General features: G+C 37.1%; 2 protein-coding genes across 3 annotated transcripts; one reads left to right on the top strand and one right to left on the bottom strand.

Moving 5' to 3' along the window:
- Nucleotides 1-267: 267 nt before the first annotated feature.
- On the bottom strand, nucleotides 268-2374 carry LOC114190634. Of its 2 annotated transcripts, XM_028079593.1 has the most exons (4): nucleotides 2226-2374; nucleotides 1806-1970; nucleotides 1630-1711; nucleotides 268-569 (listed from the first exon to the last, which is right to left on the bottom strand). In XM_028079593.1, exons 2-4 carry the CDS (start codon nucleotides 1920-1922, stop codon nucleotides 418-420), a joined length of 351 nt encoding a protein of 116 aa, XP_027935394.1. In that variant the 5' UTR covers nucleotides 1923-1970; nucleotides 2226-2374; the 3' UTR covers nucleotides 268-417. The 2 variants fall into 2 exon arrangements, with proteins under 2 accessions (XP_027935394.1, XP_027935395.1); XM_028079594.1 differs by lacking the exon at nucleotides 2226-2374 and having other exon boundaries at nucleotides 268-566; nucleotides 1806-2175.
- A 5549-nt stretch (nucleotides 2375-7923) lies between these two features.
- On the top strand, nucleotides 7924-11888 carry LOC114192308 (dihydrolipoyllysine-residue acetyltransferase component 4 of pyruvate dehydrogenase complex, chloroplastic). The gene is made up of 6 exons (XM_028081997.1): nucleotides 7924-8916; nucleotides 9021-9212; nucleotides 9383-9470; nucleotides 9568-9638; nucleotides 9751-9834; nucleotides 11503-11888. Exons 1-6 carry the CDS (start codon nucleotides 8056-8058, stop codon nucleotides 11605-11607), a joined length of 1401 nt encoding a protein of 466 aa, XP_027937798.1. The 5' UTR covers nucleotides 7924-8055; the 3' UTR covers nucleotides 11608-11888.
- The last annotated feature ends 1029 nt before the right edge of the window (nucleotides 11889-12917 follow it).

Genomic DNA, 12917 nt, shown 5'->3' with positions numbered 1-12917 from the left:
ATAAAAAATACATACACTGGAATTCAGCTAATTAAAGATGCTGACCAGGATGTTGTGTAACACTGAGTGACCCTAGTTATGATACACCAAACATTATTTACAGAGGGCACCAAAGAAATTGACCAGACAAAATAATTCGGCTCACCAGAGACTTTTTAACACTCAAACGAGACAAATCTGAAATTAAGGTTAACTTAGTTACATATTCCTCAAATTTGTTTTAATCAAATTAATTATGTTTTCCTCTAAAATAAACAGACCAAAAAATCACTTGGAATGTCCGTATCTCAACAAGGCTGATTCAGTGAGAGGCAATTACAAAAGAAATTCAATCATAAATGCAGTAAATTTTTGCTGTACATGGGGAAATCAAATTACAAAAATCTTATGCTCATGTGGGTCTCTTGAAAGCGATACTTAGCTCCGTGAAAAACGAAATATCCTTTTGATAATTGCAACTTTAGGGAGAGGAGTAATTTGTTGAGAGACTACTTTACCAATAGTTGTTAATCTAAAAGTAAGCACCACCTTTTTTTCCAACACATTCACCACCACTGACTCCGTTTCTGCTGAAAAATCATAACATCTGCCCATTAGAATTACATCTCAAAAATATTAAATAGAAAAAGGTGTTTCAAATTTTAATCTCATTTGTTTATTGTCCAAATAAAAAATAAGCGCAATGCTAATTCTAAGAAACAAAAGGTTATATCAAAGATAATGCTTAAACATTCTTTATGGTAAAATAAGTGCAATTGTGGACTTGTTTTTTTTTTTTAAAGGTCAATTATGCTTGACAAATAAAATAAAGCTTATTTTAACTTTTTTTTTTCAATTAAAGTATTCTTTGTAAATATGACTCTAATGTAAAATGCTCACAACTTCACTTTAAATAAATAAATAAATAACTAAAATACTATTTTTTAACCATAATTTCTAAATAAATGTTAAAGGACATTAAAACCGTCCTAAACAAAGTACAACTTCAATACCAAAATAAATAAATAAATATTACTTTATATTATGAAGTATGATCTACCATATACATAGTTTCTTTATCCAAATCCTAATTTCCAAATAAAATTGTATGGTGGTTTGTAAAAAAAGTTTTAACCTCCATTCCACCAGACCAATAACATTTAATAAATGTAAAATACTTGTATCAAATTAAAATACTTTTACTTTAAATTTGTTGAACTTGCATAATGTTTGGGGGAAAAGGCCAACACAAATAAGAAGGTAACAAAGTTGCAAAAAGAAAAAGACCAAAAACAGAAGAAATAACAGTTGTTGGTTTAGTACAGAGTACAGATATAAATAACAGTGTTCCCCAGCCTTGCAGCCGAAACACATGCCACCCTAATCAAATGTGACAACAAAAACAGTATGGGCCAATGAACTTTTCCTCTCTAACCATTTCTCAGTGTAAAAGATAATTAGTTAGAAATTCTGAATTTCTCAGTCATATGAAATACCAAACAGTCAATTCTCTGCAAACAAGTAGTCATACTAACCCTCAACAAGAACGGTGAGATCTCTCAGTTCTCTATAGAGCTTCAAAGCCAATCATAAAACAATGTCCAAATTTTGCAATCACTAATCCACACTCAATGTAAAATAGAGGCCTACCATTCATTTTAGCAATAATATCAGCTACCCTCTTCTGGCACTTCTCACATTGCATATCAGCAGAAAGAACAACTTCCTGAACCTGTTTTCAACTCAAGAACCAAACTGAAATCAGAAACAATTTCATGGTCAATTTCAAAACTGCAAAAACAGAGTAAGGAAGGAGTTTACAGTACCACTGGCAAAGACAAGGACTCCATAGATGCAAGAGTAGTCCTTGTAAGAGGAAAACGGTTGGAGATTTCAAGACCAACTTTCTGTATCTCCTTTTTGGAACCATCTTCAAAAGCCATAACAGCATTAATCTAGCAGACCCTATGTATTGCAGGCTCAATACCATCCTACATAAAAAAAGACATGTGCAGAAAATGATGTATGACTGTGAAAATCACTTTCTACGGTGATAGAACAACTTCACCACCACCTGGGATGCTTGTTCATGGTGGGCAGAAAATGGAGAAAGCATGATAGGAATGAATGGCAAAGAAAGTGAAAAAAAAGATTAGGTTTTGAGGCTATTTTAACGGAGATGATTGATTATTGTTTCACTCTGGAGCATGCCCCACATAGTGCTTGGTTGGTTTTTTTCTACTTACCAATAAAGTAACTGAACTGTTCCGCTACGCTAATGATGCACTTAGTTGACTCTGCTAGGCTTAAGCCAGTGCAATTACACAACCGTTGTATGAATACACTTTACTCTAAATTTTTCTGGTGGGAGAGTAAAGGAAGGTAGAAGTTTGAGTATTTATTGTTTAAGTAATGATGGTAGATAGCTATGACTATGGTGAAGATTAAAAGCATTGGATTCATTATCGTAGGTCCTCTTTGTGTAACTAAAGTCAAACAGTTGGTTCCAGCAGGGTCCTTTTATACAGATTGAAGTTGTGGTATTCTACTTTCAAAATGTCTCTGTCATCAAGCTAAACACGGCAAAAATAGGCCAAATGTGACAGTTCTATGTATAAACACACCGATCTCCCTCTTGTTTCATAATTTCAAACAATTTCTTATTGCTTATGCTTCTACGATTATTTTCCATGATGTAAAAGTGTTAAAAATGGATTTTATATTTAACTCCGTTAGAAATCTCACGTCAAAATAAGATAATCTAGAAAAGACAATTTCACAAAGATAATCTAGACAATTTTATAATATATAAGTAAAGTACGTATCTCAATTTACAAACTGACTTTATAGAATTAAACTTAAATTCGACCTTCGATTTGAACAAATATTTAAAGAGGTCATACAAAATTTTCATAATTTAAAATATTTTTTAAAGAAAAATATATGAATTCTTTAAAGAAATATATAGATTAATAAGTTAGTTTCTTTTATGAATTCTTGTATGTATATAATATAATATAATTATACAGGATCATTACATAAAGATGACATCAACTATCCAAACATTTAATATGATAATATGATAAAATGGTTTCAATTAATTTCATCATAATAAATAAATTATTGTGATTGTTTCTCAAGAATTTGGCTCCATGTCCTCAACAAATTTATTCCATAATTCACTCATCATGCATGTGCATGCTTACATCTTTTTTATACCATACATTGATCTATGTCTAGATAGATATTCATACGAGTTGAGAATCCTAATTTCATGAATTAAGGTAATTTGAAGCCATATAATATTTGTAACTGTTTCGGGTGTGGCGACCAAGCACCTACAATCAACACTCAAATTACCTTTTTTCTCCTCTTGTCTGACGTCCTCCTTAGCGAGCTTATACAGTTCTTTCTCTTGTTGCTCGGTCGTCCAGTCAAGATCTTCTCGGATTTGCCCACAGTTAACATCTAGGTCCTGCATTTCGCTCCGTAGCTCGGCTCTCCTCCCGTTCGCTTGGTCGGGCGATCGGGGTACCTGTCTAAAAGGCTCCGATGCTTAAGTCAGTTTAAGACCGATCAGTAGATAGCAGTAAATGCTGTAATAAAATGCGAGTTGAAGGTCCTTAACAACTTACCTTGGGCTTCTATTTATAGTTTTTGGTTTGGGCCTGTGATTAGGGTTTCTTAATCATGGCCCAATTACGTTTTAAACCTGATTATTGATCTAGGTTTTGGTGTGGCCGCCCGACCGATGGGTCGTGCGTCCTGTCGGTTGTCTTCATAAAAGAGGATCCGCCTGACCGATGGTCCTTGGTCCGCCTGACCGATGGTAGGCCATACTGTACACAAGCCCCCCAAGCCTTGAGCAATGTTAGAGATGAAGCGAAAAGGGTTTATCCAAAAGCCCGATCGAGGCACAGTGAAAAGATAGGATTCTTTGTTGATGACGATCAGCTTACGTGTTTGCCTTACATTGGTTATTTATTTGTTAATCAGCTCACGTAGGGGCATTCGTTGTAGGGGCATTTGTTTTGACAGCGCATACAAGTTTGGTTCGAGTCCCTTAGGGAGCCTTGGTCGGCCTATCGGCCCATCGGCCCATCGGCATTGAAAAGCTATTTTTAGCTAAGTTATTGTAAAGCCCTGTAGGGGCGTTCCTTTTGACAGCGCGTGTCGCTTATACCCTATCGGGGTTTCGTTTGACCGCTTGGGTCGATGTTGTTCGAACGGGGCTTTCGAGAAAGCTCACCGCTTGATCGAATAAGCTTGGTTCGAGTCCCTTAGGGAGCCTTGGTCGGCCTATCGGCCCATCGGCCCATCGGCATTGAAAAGCTATTTTTAGCTAAGTTATTGTAAAGCCCTGTAGGGGCGTTCCTTTTGACAGCGCGTGTCGCTTATACCCTATCGGGGTTTCGTTTGACCGCTTGGGTCGATGTTGTTCGAACGGGGCTTTCGAGAAAGCTCACCGCTTGATCGAACAAGCTTGGTTCGAGTCCCTTAGGGAGCCTTGGTCGGCCTATCGGCCCATCGGCCCATCGGCATTGAAAAGCTATTTTTAGCTAAGTTATTGTAAAGCCCTGTAGGGGCGTTTGTTTTGACAGCGCGTGTCACTTATACCTTATCGGGGTTCCATTTGACCGCTTGGGTTGATGTTGTTCGAACGGGGCTTTCGATAAAGCTCACCGCTTGATCGAACAAGCTTGGTTCGAGTCCCTTAGGGAGCCTTGGTCGGCCTATCGGCCCATCGGCCCATCGGCATTGAAAAGCTATTTTTAGCTAAGTTATTGTAAAGCCCTGTAGGGGCGTTTGTTTTGACAGCGCATGTCACTTATACCCTATCGGGGTTCCATTTGACCGCTTGGGTCGGTGCTGTTCGAATGGGGCTTTCGAGAAAGCTCGCCCTTTGATCGAACAGGCTTGGTTCGGGTCCCGTAGGGAGCCCCGGTCGGCCTATTGGCCTATCTTCCATCCTCTGCTGCAAAGCGCTAATCATCGCCCTGGTGTCAACTTGATCGTTGGCCTTTCCTCCTCCTTCTAGCGCCAGGCTTAGTTCGGGTCCCGTAGGGAGCCCCGGTCGGCCTATCGGCCTATCTTCCATCCTCTACTGCAAAGCGCTGATCATCGCCCTGGTGTCAACTTGATCGTCGGCCTTTCCTCCTCCTTCTGGCGCCAGGCTTAGTTCGGGTCCCATAGGGAGTCCCGGTCGGCCTATCGGCCCATCTTCCATCCTCTGCTGCAAAACACTGATCATTGCCCTGGTGTCAACTTGATCGTCGGTCATCCTCCTCCGTCAGCGTTACTGGTCCTGTTACTTGTGGTCACCATAAGGGTATAAGGTCTATCGGCCTATCGGCCCATGACTGCTCGGCCCCACGGTGGGCGCCAAAATGTTTCGAGTGTGGCGACCAAGCACCTACAATCAACACTCAAATTACCTTTTTTCTCCTCTTGTCTGACGTCCTCCTTAGCGAGCTTATACAGTTCTTTCTCTTGTTGCTCGGTCGTCCAGTCAAGATCTTCTCGGATTTGCCCACAGTTAACATCTAGGTCCTGCATTTCGCTCCGTAGCTCGGCTCTCCTCCCGTTCGCTTGGTCGGGCGATCGGGGTACCTGTCTAAAAGGCTCCGATGCTTAAGTCAGTTGAAGACCGATCAGTAGATAGCAGTAAATGCTGTAATAAAATGCGAGTTGAAGGTCCTTAACAACTTACCTTGGGCTTCTATTTATAGTTTTTGGTTTGGGCCTGTGATTAGGGTTTCTTAATCATGGCCCAATTACGTTTTAAACCTGATTATTGATCTAGGTTTTGGTGTGGCCGCCCGACCGATGGGTCGTGCATCCTGTCGGTTGTCTTCATAAAAGAGGATCCGCCTGCCGATGGTTCTTGGTCCGCCTGACCGATGGTAGGCCATACTGTACAGTAACTCATAGCATTTGAAATATGTAATAAATTCTCATTTAGTTTTTTTTTTATCACATAATATTTTAATATATGTTATTTAAAATTGAAATTTGATTAAAATAAAATATTTCTTTTATAGATTACACTGGACATTCACAAACTCATCTCATTTATCATCTGACTGTGACTTTAATTCTATATATTTCACTATATTCTATATATTCATTGCATAACTTATAACCAAAGGAAAATCCATCTATCATTGAATTATCAAGTCAAGTATGAATCTTTATTGGTGTAAATTATATATATTTTTATTTAAAATATTACTTATTTAATAATGATAATATAACTTTAATTTGAAAATATGGATTGATGAAATTATATTAGTTATACTTTGTATAATATATACTGTATCTATTAGTTATTCATTAATTTTAAAATTATTCATTATTCTAGTAAAATAACAACCTTAATTTTTACATATATTTTAAGCACGGTGCTAAAGATTTCACTTAATAGGTGAATTTTACAAAATTAAATTAAGTTTAAGTTTTATTCTATGAATTCTCAATATAGAAGTCCATCTCCATTCATCCATGTGCTCCAGATATAAGAATTTCCTCTACCCACCATAGTACTGATCCAGCATTATTCAAAATTTCAATTCAATAGTAAAAAAACAATTAACTATTTTTATTGAATTATTAATTTAAAAATAAATTTATTATGTTTTTTATTTTATAAAATAGGTACCTTTTGATTTTCATTTCTAAAAAAATTATTTAGATTAAAAAAATTATTTTTTATCCATAGTAATTGTTAAATGTTGAAGAAAAAGATTAATTACCACTCCAATTCAATACCTCTTGTAATCTAATACTACTGTATATAACACGTTAAAAAACTTCAATCCTTTATTATAAATACTGTTTATCTATCTTGAAAGTAACAATAAAAATTTTAAAAATAAATTTAAATATTGAAAAAAAAAAAAAAAATCCTACCCAAACTAAAACCAAAATTTATACTTTTGTTAGACTAATTTTGTTATTTTGTGGATACGATAAAAAAAAAAAGGAAAAGTGGGCTAATGATCCAAACAAAAGCAATCAGCAGAACCATGGGCTCAAAAGGTACCTATTTTATATATGTTAAAAGTCCTTAATACAAGTTGTACCTCTGTACAATTTATATATTACGTAATTTTATTTAACTAAAAAATTATAGAAACTAAAAGTTAACATATTGACTAAGTTTAGTTCACAATTAAAAACTATTAATTTTAATTATCCTTTCTAGTTTCAAACATCAAAATAAAGTTCTTTTTAACTAAAACTCGTATGTATATCTCAACTAAAACACATAAAAACAAGTGCAAAACATAGTTAATGGATATAATTGGATTACTTATAAATAATCAATTTTATGCATTCTATACGATTATCTTGCTTTTGATTTGATATACATACCTAATTGATATTTATTTTATCTCCTAGATTTATGTTAATTTAAGAGAATAACATCTCTCTTTTATCTTCTAGATTTTTGGTACCAACGACTCTTATCAATATTAGATATAACACATTAAATGCTTTTTAGATTATAGTTTATCAACTCTCAACTACTTAAACACGTAACTTAACAATATTTTAAATTTCAAGTGCTATAATTAATAATACTGGAAATCAAATTAAAATACATGAATAATGTGTTTTTGAAAACCTTACTAAATTATAGATTAAAAGATTACTAATTTGTTATAAAAATTACTTTAAATAGAAACATTTCTGAAACAGTTAACGGTCTATTTTTTTTCTATATAAATTAAGAGTTTTGAATTTTGTATGAATTAAACAGGTTATAACAATTCATCGACCAATTAGACTAAACTATTTAATGTATAAACGAAATGTAATTGTTATATTACAGTTTGTAATGCATCTATTAATTTCTTATTACCATGATGATCTTGTTTAATGATCTAGAAATTGTCTCGTTATTGTTTTTATTTGGGCGATAAGTACTAAGTTAGCGAGGCTTAAATGAGATAGAAATTCCAAAGTGTTGATCGATATTTGAGGGAGCGAATTGAGAACACAAAGAAGTGAGTGAACCAACTAACAAACACTTCATAGGTGTCTCCGCCTTCTCTTTTCAAAGCAACGATCACAATGGCATCTCTCCCTAACACCCTTTCCTTCTCCTCCTCCCTCTCCACCACCGCCACTCTCCTCCCATGCCGCCGCTTCATCGCATTCCCCCGCCGCCGCTTCTCCGTCCAAGCAAAGATCCGCGAAATATTCATGCCCGCCCTCAGCTCCACCATGACCGAAGGCAAAATTGTCTCCTGGATCAAATCCGAGGGCGACAAACTCTCCAAGGGCGACAGCGTTGTCGTCGTTGAATCCGACAAGGCCGACATGGACGTCGAGACCTTCTACGACGGCATCCTCGCCGCCATCGTCGTTCCTGACGGGGAAACCGCCCCCGTTGGAGCCCCCATTGGCCTTCTCGTTGATTCTCCCGAAGAAGTCGCCGAAGCAAAAGCCAAAGCCGCCAAATCTGCTCCTTCTCCCGCCGCTCCCGCCGCCGCCGCTCCCGCTCCCGCTGCTCCGGAGTCTACGCCGCCACCAACTCCTCCGGCAAAGTCCGTTTCTGATGGGCCAAGGAAGACCGTTGCCACGCCTCAGGCTAAGAAGCTCGCGAAGCAGCACAAGGTGGACATTGCGACGGTCGTTGGATCCGGTCCGTTTGGTCGGATTACTCCTGCGGATGTGGAGGCTGCGGCCGGAATAGCTCCGTCGAAGAGCAATGTGTCTCCGCCGGTGAGTCCTGCTCCGGTGGCGCCTGCTCCTGCACCGAAATCTCCAGCTGGTTCTGCTGCACCGCCTCCCATTCCGGGTTCGAGTGTTGTTCCTTTCACTACGATGCAATCTGCGGTGGCGAAGAACATGGTGGAGAGTCTATCTGTGCCTACGTTCAGGGTTGGGTACCCTGTGACTACTGATGCACTGGATGCTCTTTATGCGAAGGTATGGATATGCTTACGAGGAAGTGTTTGGTTTATGTGAATTATGTTTATTGGAATGAGGAATTTTTAATGGTGTGTTTGTGTTGTGTTCTTTCTTTTTGTTAGGTGAAACCGAAGGGTGTGACTATGACGGCTATTTTGGCTAAGGCTGCTGCAATGGCACTTGTTCAGCACCCTGTTGTCAATGCCACCTGCAAAGACGGTAAGAACTTCGTCTATAACAGTAACGTTAGTGTTGCTGTTGCCGTGGCAATTAATGGTGGTTTGATCACTCCTGTTCTCCAGGATGCAGATAAGGTGTGTGGCTTCTCTATCCCAAATCAAAATTACTGTGTTTCTTGTATAATGCTGTGTGCTGTAGCCAGGGAATTTGATCAATCTTTATCGGAGTAGCTGACCTCACCTAGGAAGATAGGGCTGTTGTTATTTGTCTAATTTTATTGGGTACTTGTTTTTGGCTGTGGCAGTTGGACTTGTATCTTTTGTCCCAAAAATGGAAGGAGCTAGTGGATAAAGCTCGTGCAAAGCAATTGCAACCTCATGAGTATAATTCAGGTTTCTTTGTAGTTATTGTCAATGTGGGCAATTTGTTATCATTATGTGGAACTTGAGTATTTTAATTCTGACTCAAATTTGATCGTGCGTGCAACAGGAACTTTCACACTTTCCAATTTGGGTATGTTTGGAGTTGACAGGTTTGATGCCATACTCCCACCAGGCCAGGTTAGTGATGACTTTTGGGACTTTTGAAGTCTTGCTTCTGGGAGATGCTGTTGCTCATTTTGTGGCACGTTTTTATTTGGGGGTTAAACTTTGCCTTGCTCTTTATTTCCAGGGTGCTATCATGGCTGTTGGAGCATCTAAGCCCACTGTTCTGGCTGATAAAGATGGATTCTTCAGCGTGAAGAATAAAATGCTGGTGAGTTACTTGTTATAACTTCTTTTGTTTGTTTACGCACTTATGCTTAGAACAATGGACATAGTCCAGGGGAACACAAACAATTTTTTAAGGAAGTAGAACCTTTTTTGCAATGCGCCAGAATTATCATGTAGGCAATTGGGCATAAACCTTATACTGTATTTGCATGGCGTTATACTGCATAATGATACTTTTCTGAAAGTTCAGTTGTCGGGCCATAGCCTAAATTTTGGACATCTGCATGGAGCTGTGCTACATGATTACATTTTTGGGTAGAGTTAATAAATGGGTTTAAGATTTGATTTTAGATTACATCTGTGCGGTGTTATGCTTCAAAATACATTTTTCTCCAGATTTAATTCAATGGGTTGTCTAAAATGTTGACCATTTTTATTATTATCTTTAAAAAATTTGCTGGATTACTGTCCTTAAGAGAAAAACCAGAGTCCATCCTCTGAAGTCTCCATTTCTTGAAATTTTGTTTGCTGCTACTTTTACCTTGCGGATTTTTGTCCTTACAAATAAATCATTCTTATCTGGCTTGGAATGTGTAGTTCTTCTCTCTTGAAGAAAGTGTTATCTAAACTTTCCCCCCTGGTCTTGGATCCTTAATTTGCTTAAGTCTTGGCCTCTCATATCAAAAGAATTACTTTTTCAAATTAAAATAATCATCGACATTGTTACCAAGACATCCTTTAACATCCTTTATATATAGAAGGTAAAGGCCTGCAGAAAGCTAGATACAGACAGTACTAGGTGTTGACTTGTGCAACAGTCGCTAAACTGAGTATTTTACTCTCAATAGCCTAATGTTAAAAGTAGATTTAATTAGTAATTTAGTCTCTATATTTAAGCCTTTGATTAAATTGATAAGCGAGCTACTAAACCTGTTACTAAACTAACAGTGATTGTGTACTTACTCTGACACTCTGTTACATTCCTTGACCCATTAAATGACCGGACTTTTTTATCTTTGGTGTCGAAAGAGAGGGACTTCCAACCTCCAATATGAATATCCATCTAGATAGCATGCCTTTAAATATATAACCACAACCACTAGAGCCTTCACTACAGGCTTTCGCCAATTGATGATGGAACAATCATACCCAAGCCCTAGTTTTTATCCTGTTTTGAAATAGCCTTTGTAAAACAGCATGCTATTGCGCAAGGTTTCCACACAATAGGTCAAGTTAAACATCAAATCTTTCAAGGAAATTATCATCTTGTCCTTGCACAGCATTCGTATAAGGGAGAGCTGCCGTGGTCACTTTTTTAATTGTTAAATTTCCCAATTTATACAAAAGTATAATCTATCATCTGAAAGTTGGAGGATTGTTTCATATACTCCGGAGAAGTTTAACATTTTCTTTCAAGCTTAAGTTCTTCCTAGGAATGTGAACTTAGGAAGACAACATTCCGACGATTGTTAACTAGTTTAAAAAAAAAAATTCCTAGGCGTTGTTGCTCCCGAACAATGTGTTATCCTCATATTTTACCTGCATATTGGAAATTACAATATAACTTAAGTACTCAACAACGTTTCCTTTCTGCTCTTTACCCTTAAGATGCATGGTTGCATTACCATATTTAATGTTTTTGTTTTAAGTTTGTAGAGCTGAATTTGAACCATTAAATGCGATTAGAATTGATTTAAACTTCCTTTTTCAGGTGAATGTAACTGCTGATCATCGAATAATATATGGTGCTGACTTGGCTGCGTTCCTCCAGACATTCTCAAAAATCATTGAAAACCCAGAAAGCCTGACATTATAGTCATTATGCACTTCCAACATAAAAGTATGGCCACCACCGGATCACGACTTGACACTTTGGTGAGAAGCTGTTTGGCTCAATGCTGAACATTTTCTGATTTCCCCCCCTCAACTTTCATCATGTTTTATCTTTTAGGAGCTATCCTGAGGACCATTTACTAGATTTTTTGACAGGGAAAGCAACGTTGTAAGGCAATTATGTTGACAATCTATTTGTAAGCAGTAAAGCAGCTTTAAAGGTTCGATTTTTTAATAAAAAACATTTTACTTCTTGATTTGGTATTGGATTCTCACTGGTCCGTTGGCACTCATCGTATTTCGATTGTTTTCTTCACCTTCAACAAGGGCCATTAACAAAAGAATGTCCCAAATCAGGACATGTGTCATCTCATCGTGAATTTCTTTCCCACCAAGAATATATTTCAGCCAATGCTTTCTTTTCCTGCATGGTAAATTGGTTAGGAAGGATGGGAGTTGTGATGCGCTCTTCCTTTCTCCAACTGATATCATCGTCTCTCTCTTATATCTTTATCCTATTTTGATTACCAAATGTTTTTTATGTGTTTAGCTCAGTTGGTTCAACTCACTTTAGCCAAATCAATCATGTTTCTAAACATGCTGGGTTATTTTTGTATTTTATTGACTCATTACATAACCAACGTGCTAAACTCGTGCGTCTTAAGTAGTGACTTATTTGTCTAACTGAGTAATCTTATCAAATTAATTCGGTTTTAAGAACATCACCTCAATTAGTGAACATGTCTAGACAAGCGTAATAGTAATTGTAAGCTCTTTTTTCATACCTATTTTATATTAAGATTGTTTAGTGTTTTGACTTGGTTCTTAAAAATATACCGAACCAAACACTACCTAGTCACGAAGCTTACCTTGTCTGACGAGAGTAAAAAGTTTCAATTGTTTACATATTTTTTAGTCTAAAAGGAAAGTCACAGTTGATTTAAACAGGGCCAGGCCTAAGATAAAGTGAAAGACCATTTATATATGTAAAGTTTAGCAATAGTTTCCAATACACATTTGCCAAAAGGCAGAAGATTATATGATTTTTATTTGTATATTTCTTTTAAACCACTAATAAAAAAATTGAACTGGTGTAAGTTTAATGAAACTTGCACACCTTAGTTTATGAATGTTTGATTTCATCATTATAAGAAAATTATACAAATTTTAACCCTAGTGTACAGGTTTCGAGTGCGAATTCGATGCCCCTGTCAACAATTTAAAATCACAGATGAATAAAATGTACCGAATATCAATTCATCCATCAATAAAACCTGCATATAATTTTCGTCG

The sequence above is a fragment of the Vigna unguiculata genome, chromosome 7 (assembly GCF_004118075.2).
Source record: "Vigna unguiculata cultivar IT97K-499-35 chromosome 7, ASM411807v1, whole genome shotgun sequence".
In the NCBI taxonomy this organism is placed as follows: domain Eukaryota; kingdom Viridiplantae; phylum Streptophyta; class Magnoliopsida; order Fabales; family Fabaceae; genus Vigna; species Vigna unguiculata.
Note: the sequence above shows the minus strand (reverse complement) of the source record. Positions and strands in the feature narration are given on the sequence as shown.